This window comes from Pelecanus crispus, chromosome 7 (genome assembly GCF_030463565.1).
Source record: "Pelecanus crispus isolate bPelCri1 chromosome 7, bPelCri1.pri, whole genome shotgun sequence".
Lineage (NCBI taxonomy): Eukaryota > Metazoa > Chordata > Aves > Pelecaniformes > Pelecanidae > Pelecanus > Pelecanus crispus.
This window is the reverse complement of record NC_134649.1, coordinates 22,690,382-22,698,853: the sequence shown is the minus strand read 5'-3', so window position 1 is coordinate 22,698,853 and position 8,472 is coordinate 22,690,382. Positions and strand designations below refer to the sequence as shown.

Sequence of the window (8,472 nt, the reverse complement as noted above, 5' to 3'; positions counted from 1 at the left end):
CCTGGAGCAGTGGTGGCTCACCCTCCCTCTCCCAGGGTGGGATCCACTCGTGTCCTTGTTCCTTCCAGGAGAAGAACAAAGTGATAAGGGAAAATATCCTCCTCTTCTGTTGTGCTGTAGTTGTGTGCTGTGTTCAGTTGAGTGTCTCTCCATCTCCTATGCTGTCCCTGTGCCATGGTACTGTTATAACCGGTGGAATAAATACCAGGAGATGTCTATGCATTTCTTTCTCTCCTTGAGCAGTGCTTTCCTGGTAAAGGTGTTGGGGTGCCCCAAGGTACAAGGGGTGTAGGGAGGTCAAGCACATCCCCTTTACAGGGCAGGGGGGAGCAGTGATGGGAGCTCAAGGGAGAAATCTCTTGCAGCATCATCCAGAAGAAAGCATCATACCTGGTTGTGGTTGGGTGTTCTGCCATGTTTTCTACCGAAGGGGTGCTACGAGCAGCTCTTTGTCAGCAGCCGGGTTTAAAAGCAAGCAAACCCCCCAGATTTCACAGATTTTTTTTTACTATTTTAGTAAAAAGCCTTCAGATCACTCACCAGCTCTCCTCCTCAGTCTCATGGGCACTGCAGGATGTCCACTGCACTGCTCCGAGCAAGGACACATCTCTGCAGGGACAAGACTGTGATAAGTACAGGTGTGACTTCAAGCCAGAGCAGCTCCGGCCTGCCAGCATCCCGGTGGGTGGTGGGCTCCTGGAGTGAGGCTTCCTGCAAAGAGCTGGCACAGGCTGGGAATTTACTGCTCCGAATCCCAATGGAGCAGATAACTGCAATTTGCTTTTGCAGGGGGGGTGGGTGATCCAGGAAAACACGGGGGGGGGGTGTGTGTGCTGGGAAGATGGTTATTATTAGTAGTATTAGTATTAGTATCGCAGCAAGGATGCTGGATCAGGCTGTGCCTGGAGCTGCTGAGCTGGGAAAAGCTCCCTGGTATGGCCAGCAGATTGCTTTCTGCCCCCAGCCCCCTGGTAATATCGTGCTGGGGGCAGGGAGTCATGAGAAACTCCTGATACCCTCCAAAGTCAGAGGTTGTCTCACCTCTGAGAAGAAATCAGCCACCGCTTTAGCTGGCAGGACAGACAGACAGAGGCAGCTCAGCCTCCTGGCCCGCAGCTCAGGCTTGGTGCTCTGCCCATGGAGACCCACATCGCAGCCTTCCAGCCCCAGGGACCAGGCTGCTCTCCAGCCCCGCAGGGACCCACCAGCGGCTCAGGGACATCTGCCCCAGGCAGAGTCCTAACCCAGCCACACGTGGCACTGGAGGCTGGCGAGAAAGGAGAGGGAAGATTGGCAAAAGCAGCTTTAGCTTTGAAAGGAGATCATACCTGATGAGGATCAGCCCAAGCTCATCTAATCCCCCACCAGGAAAGGGATAGCAGAGAGCAGGCACTGACTAAGCCAAGCCATCCAGCCAGGCTTGGCTTTTAAATTCCCGACTGATGGCAAGGCTTGATTGATAAAACATCCCGCAGGTGACCGGGATCCCCACCAGAGCAGAGGGTGGGACATGGGGCTGGGGGATGCAGCCCTTTGGTTCATCCCCACCCATAACCAGTGTTACCCCACTGGGACACAGCCTGGACCCTCTCCCCCACACCTTTTATTTTGGCCCTCTTCCCTGCTCCCCCAGCCATGGACCTTCGGCTCTGCTCCACGCTTGCTCCCGACCCACGTGCCACCATGCAAAGGCCGCGTGAAGCTCGGCGGGTTTATTTTAGGAGGCACCATGACCCCCAGGCATGTGAAAAGCAAGCAGCATGCACTCTCCTGCTTGGCTCCGCAATGTGTTAAGCCTCAGCAAAGCATTCCCGGCAAAACGGCGTGAGCTCCGAGGATGCCCTGAGCCCGTAGCTCTGCTCCCATCTTTGGCCCAGGGCCCGTACCAGGGAGAAGAGTTTGGGGTGGGGGGAGCAGGGGCAGGCAGCCCTCCTCCTGCCTGTCGCCTGCCCATCGAGAGAGGCATTCTGTTTGCCAGCATTCCCCGCTGCCAGGTCCCTCAGCATCCCTGCAGCCGAGCATCCTGGCTGCCTGCACGCCATACGACCGCTCCAGGCATCAACACACAGGCTAAAAAACTTAAAGAATTAGTGTGGATTAAAGCAGAAAGTCTATTTTTTCTCTTCTACACTATAAACCCCCATATAATTCCCTAACCTATGGGGCCAGGTTTGGGGTGGATTTGTCTGAGCAAGCCCTTACCGGGTGCTGGAGGGTCTCTGCCAGAGCTGAGCTTAGAAACAAATGCCCTGCAGGCAGGCAGAGCTCCTACCCTCCTGCACCAGACATGGAGCAACCCCTCATCATATGGCTGCAGGATCAGGCCTCCTTTCTGATGGTGAGTGTGGGATCATGCGAATGGTTTCCCCAATGGCCAAAGCATTAAATGAGCAATCATTAAAGTGCCCAAACAAATGAACTGCCATCAAAGGATAGGGGATCCCCTCTGAACACTTCATTTTCCTTTTTGCAGGCAATTAAACCTCCCTGCGAGCTGCTGCAGGAAGGCATGGCTCCATCCATCCCACTGCAGTGTCACTGCACTGCTGGTCCAGATATTGCGATTAATCCGGATTAAAGAGCATGAAGGAGAGCCCGGGATTGGCTCCACACACTGACCCAGCTTTCCCCAACCCTCTCTTTCTTTAAAAGTGTTTGAACTCACATCACCAAGTAACCCACAGGCTGGTTAAAAGAGGGTGATAAACCCATCTGCCACTGCTGTGTCCCTCTCTGGGTGACAATCTGGACCCAAGAGCCACCCTGTGAGCAATGCACGGGAGGCTCTGGGTCAGAAGAGCCCTTTGCAAGGGCTGGATGATGCAAGGAGGCAGGACCACTTCAGCACGTGTCCCCAGCGGGCTTTGCTGTGACACAGATGGGAGAAGGTGGCTGGAGCGTGGCAGCGCTCGCTCCTTCCCGCTGCAGCCGAAGCCATGCCGAGTGACAGAGGCCACCGCCTGAGCCAGCCCCGCGCTGCCAGGCTGGGGACTGCTCGCTTCGTGCCTCCTTCCCTTCAGCCTGTGCAGTGACATTTGGGCAGCGCTTTGCAAGCCCTGACGCAGAAGAGACTCGCATCCACCCCAACACAAAGCTGGGGCACCCCCAGCTCCATCACCCCCAGGGAAGAGGCGGGAGCCTCTCCCCGCTTCAAAAGGCTCCGGATTCGTCCGCGTCTTCAGCAGAGCGTAAAGGCAGATGCGATTATCCGCGCCGGCTGCTGCAGCCAGCCAGTTCAGCCATCCCCGGCAGCTCTGCGCTAGCCACGGGCCGGGGGAGGGCAGGGGGTTTGAAAGCTCTTTAAAGCCTCAGGATATAATCTCTGCTCAGAATAATAATAATAAAAAAAAGAAAAAAGACATAAAAATGCCTTGCCACATCTGCACGAGAAGCTTTCCAATGGCTTGGGCATGGAGCAGCTGGCAAAGGAATAAAGGCTAGGACTGTGGGGGGAAGAAACCACGCTATGGGGCAGCATCTGGGGTGAAGGCAGCCTCAGGAGGAGCTGTGCTGGGGGTCTCAGCTCAGACCATGCCTGGGACCCCCCAAAAATCACCCCATCATTTGCTCCAGCCCCGCTGCCTTTCCTCCACACCTCCCTGCCCAGTCCAGCCATTCCTCACCTGCCATAAAAATCTATTGGAGTAAATGTGATTTTACATAATCTTTCATGTTGTTCTGCTTGATGTTTTATATGCATACACAAAAAAAAAAAAAAAAACCAAACCAAACCAACCACAAAAAAAAAAAAAAACCTGAAGCAAAAACAAGGTCAGACCTTGCTTTGGCTGCCTCGTGTCCCCAGGGAGTATGGGGAGGTAGGGCACTCCCAGCCGGCGCTGGCTGGAGGAGAGGAGGGGACCCCCCGGCTCTGGTCCTGGGCTTGGCTGGAGACCCCTCTTGGGTCTTAAAGCACAAACCTGAGACCGGAGTAATTGGAGAAAACAAAGTAAGTGTTTATTAAAGACAATAAATTACATTCCCTTGAAATACAGTAGATTTCGAGAAAAGTCTTTTGCTTTGCAGGATAGGTGGACCTCACCACCCCAGATAAGTGACTTCTGCAGGGCTGGGGGGGCTCCTGGGATAATATAATTTGGATATTCGGGTTGTCAGAGCCCTGAGGAGCAGAGCAGGCAGGACACCCAGGCTCTGCCTTCGGGGAGGTATCACTGTTTGCAGCCGTGCAACTCTGTCCCTGAAGGTGATTGACTTCTGCTCAGCTGTTTTATTCGACGACTATACCCACGGAGAAGCATGCACAATCAATTAGGCTCCGCTGAGCACCCATAACACCTCATGACACAAATGATCAACGCAGACAGTACCCGCCAGACTCCAGTGCAGGCAGGTTTAGGAAGCAAAAGCCTCAACACCGATGCTCCAGCAGCAAGACGGAGGTACAGCTGGGCTGGGACAGTGCAATTGGGTGCCTGAGGCTGGGTGAGCAGCGGTGGGCACAGAGAGGTAGTTGCTGGGTGAGAAAGGCACAGCAGAGAGCAGGCGCAGGCAGCATCCCCGACTCCCTGCCTGCTGCCATCACCAACAGCCTGGAGCTACCGGCAGGGTTCTGTGGGTCTGGGCTGTGCATATGCTCAGGGCTCCTCCAGAAGATTTGGGAGGTAGAAGAAACCTCCAGCCAAAAAGGCAAGAGATGTTTACAACTGGCAGGATGGGATATTCTGCCAGAGCCCAGTGCCAGGATAAAAATACCCAGCCCATCGCAGCCAGTGGAGGGAATTAGAGTGGAATAACCCGCCCGCCATGGTCAGGGGAGGCTGTGGCAGCAGACGGTCGACGCAGGGCTGGGAGGGGACTCTGCCTGTTGGGAAATGAGTTGACACCAGCACCCGGCGAGAGGGGCAGATGGCCCTGCAGACCCACCCGTGGGACCCTCAGGGGGTGGAAGCCCAAGGGTGAGCCCCCAAGGTGGTTACCCCGATGCAGTTGAGACGAAAGCCTCATCTTTCCTCCACCCCACCGATGGCATCTCTTTGCACAGCAGTGCCAGGGCGGTGAGCTGCATCCCGCCGGCTGGCTCCCGGGCATCACTGCAAGGTACAGGCTGGGCCGAGGGAGACAGAGGGCACTCACTTGGCTGCACACACCATCACCCAGCCCGAGCGGGCTCCCAGGCATGGATGACCCCATGCTGGGGGGTAGAGGAGGGCATGCAGGGTTGCGATTACCCACAGGCAGGAATATCCCCATGGCTGCAGCAGCTGTAGGGATATTCCCTGCTGCAGGACTGCAGCCACGAGGCGGGCCGCTTCCCCAGGCCCTTTCCACCAAGCCCCCTCTGAAGGGATCAGAGGGGATAGAGATAGGGACTCACTGCTCCGGACAGGCTCTGCCAGTGCCTCCTTGCCCATGGACTGCGCCTCCCGCATCTACCAGGGGAGAGGAGTGTTTTCCAGCCTGTAAACCCCCGACAAGCACGCTCCAGAGTCCCTCCCAAGTAGCCGTACCTTTATCTGATCTTTCAGGTACTCAGCACGGGCCATCAGGGTCTGGATCTGGTGGAGAGAGAGGAAAGTCTCTTCAAACCCATGCCAATGGGGACACGCTGCTGTCCCACAGCTGGCACTCACCTCTGCGTGGAGCAGCTCCCGTCGCCTCCCTGCAGGCTCCGCTGCAGAGGGAAGAGGGATGTGCCGTCAGATCAGCCACGGGTGCAGGATCCGTCCCTGCCCCGCAGCATCTGCCACAGCCACAACTCACCGGCCAGGAGGAGCAGCAGGTCCCCCAGGCTCTGCTGGTAAAGCTCCAGGGTGTCACCATCATCTTTGCCTTCCTCCTCCTGTAAGTGACCCTGGAGGTCAGGTTCCAGTCGGGGGGATATGCCAGCTCCCTCCCCACCTGGGTTTGCTCTTTCCCCTTCCACTTGAGGCAAGAGGGGACCCCCAAATCCACGCCTCACCTTGGCGATGGCGGCGGAAGCCATTTCCAGCGCAGCGCAGAGCCGAGGCTTGTCCTTGGCCATCTCTGCAAGAGGGGACATTGCATTGGGGAGCACCCCCTTCAGCCTGAAACCCCACTGGGTGCCCCTTTCCTGCTCTGCTGATGCTGGGGGTCCCCAAAAACCACTACCTTTAAGGAGCTCTCTGGCTGGGTTCCCTTGCTGCAGGAGGCTCTTGCTGCTGGAGGTGACCAATGCCTTCAGCTCCTCCGCTCGGGAGATGTACTGCCCCACCTGCCCACAGCAGGGGGGTGAGGGGACCCCCGCCACAGGGGACAGAGGATGGGGGAGCATCTTGCAAGCTAAGCTGGGGGGATGCTGTCCCCCACCTCCCCAGGGATTTTGGCTCACCTTGGCACGGATGGCTTCTTTCCGGCGAGCATCACTTTCATCTGGGGGACAGAGTGACCAAACAGTGGGGTGGGTGGGCTGCAAACTGGCCTCCCCCAGGGTGCTGCCCCCCAATGCTCCCAGCACCACCCAGGACCCATGCAGCCCCCAAAAAGGGTGGACTCACAGTGCAGAGCTGGCACAAAATACTCCAGGGCTTTGCAGTAGAGGGAGAGGGCAGCAGAGGCATCCCCCTCCTGATCCTTCTTCACCGCCTCCACCACCAGGTTGGTCTGGAGGAGACGGGGGGTGGGGCTCAGGGCTCAGCCCCCCCACATGCCCAGGGAGCAGCACCCCAGCACCCCGCTCACCGCCTTGCAGAGGCTCTCGGGGCCAGGGACGTGCTCCATATCCACGAAAGGGTGGGTGAAGAAACTCTCAAAGGAGATGCGTTTCAAAGGGTCCCTCTCCAAGAGCTGTCCTAAGAGATCCCGGCACTCCAGGGAGAGCAGGGGCCGGCTGGGCAGCTGGGAAGGGAAGACGGGCGAGGCCACCAGCCCCACTGCAGCCCCAGGACGGGGACGGGCTGCGAGATCCCACCCAGCTCCGTCCCATCCCACGTTACCTCAACAGCCCGGTTGCTGCGGATCTTCTCCTCCAGCTCAGCAAAGGAGCGGGAGGCAAAGGGTGGCCTCCCGAAAAGCGCTTCTGGGGGGGAGGGCAAAAGGAGCGGTAGGGGGAGATGGAGATGGGGAAACCAGCCCCAAGCCAAGCCCCGGGGGGGGGGATAGAAGCAAAAGCCCACCATAAAGGATGACGCCCACCGACCACAGGTCCACCCGGGCATCGTACTGCTGGCGGCACACCATCTCGGGGGCCATGTAGAGTGGGGAGCCCCGCAGAACGTGCTTCTCATCCCATGGCGACATGTGCTGCGCAAATCCAAAATCTGTGGGAGAAGGGGCAAGGAGAGCTTGTGGAGTAGGGGGGAGAATGAATTAACACCCCCAGCCCCTCCCTGGGGACCTGCCCTGACCTGCCAGCTTCAGCTGGGGGTTCTCCGGGGCGCTCAGGAGGATGTTCTGTGGCTTAAGATCCAGGTGGGAGATGTTGTGGTCATGGAGAAACTTCAGGGCACAGGCTGGGTGGGCAGACAGGCTCGTAGCAGGAGGGACACCACTGCAGCCCTGCCCCCAAAAACCCCTGGGAAGGGTACCCGACAGAGCCGGCGCAGGTGCTGGGCAGGGTGCCTTTACCAAGCTGCTGTAGGAAGACACGTGCCACCTTCTCGGGGAGGATCCTGCGCATCCGGATGAAGCGGGAGAGGTCCCCCCCAGCACAGAACTCCATGATCAGGTAGATGTGGTCACTGTCCCACTGCGAGGCAAGAGGACCCCGTCACACCACCCTGGCCGGTCCCACCACATATCCCACCCACACAGGGCCCGCCTGGACCAGTTTGCCCAGTTGCTGGCACCAAGCCCCACGGATACACCCTTGGAGAGCCAGGATGGACCCCAGGACCTGAGCTGGACAGATGTTGGCTCAGTCCCTGCCCCAGGAAGTCCCCAGCCCCACCTGGAAGTCCTTGAGCTCCACGATGTGCGGGTGGCGGATGGTCTTCAGGATCTCGATCTCCGTCAGCAGGTTCTCCACTGACGCCCGGTTGAGGCTCCGCTTGCTCACACACTTGATGGCCACCACCTCGCGCGTGTTCCTCTGCCGAGAGGGGCCAACCCTGGAGACCCCGTACCCCCCCTACCCAACAGCCACCCTGGGGGCCCTTCCCCTGCCTGCCAGAGGGGTCTCGGGTTGGGGGGGGGGGGCAAGGAGCTCCTTGTAAGGGGGTGACAGGGAACAAGTCCCACGCTGGGAGCCGCAGGACCCATACAGGGGCTATAGGGATGGTGCCCCATATGGAGGGCTGTGAAAAGGAGGTCCCACGGGGGGGGGGGGGGGGCCTGGAGGGGGTCCCCGCAGCGGGCCCGGCCCTACCTTCCTGTAGGCCTTGTAGACGGTGGCGTAGGTGCCAGCGCCGAGGCGCTCGGTGAGGATGAACTCGTCCAAGCGCGGCGGGGCCCAGCCGGCCCCGGCCATGCCCGCCCCGGCCCCGCTTCCGCCTTCCCGGCGCGCCCCGGCCACGCCCCCAGCCCCGGCCACGCCCCCAGCCCCGGCCACGCCCC

At 58.9% G+C, this 8,472-nt stretch overlaps 1 protein-coding gene across 1 annotated transcript; it reads right to left on the bottom strand.

The window, feature by feature from the left end:
* Positions 1-4,908: 4,908 nt before the first annotated feature.
* Positions 4,909-8,386, bottom strand: ULK3 (unc-51 like kinase 3). The gene is given in 16 exon segments (XM_075713916.1): positions 4,909-5,065; positions 5,336-5,458; positions 5,460-5,516; positions 5,592-5,632; positions 5,722-5,800; positions 5,921-5,985; positions 6,091-6,193; positions 6,311-6,351; positions 6,477-6,582; positions 6,661-6,816; positions 6,915-6,997; positions 7,095-7,238; positions 7,326-7,430; positions 7,546-7,666; positions 7,868-8,008; positions 8,285-8,386. Coding segments are annotated over 16 exon segments (1,599 nt in total). The 3' UTR covers positions 4,909-4,933.
* Between the last annotated feature and the right edge of the window lie 86 nt (positions 8,387-8,472).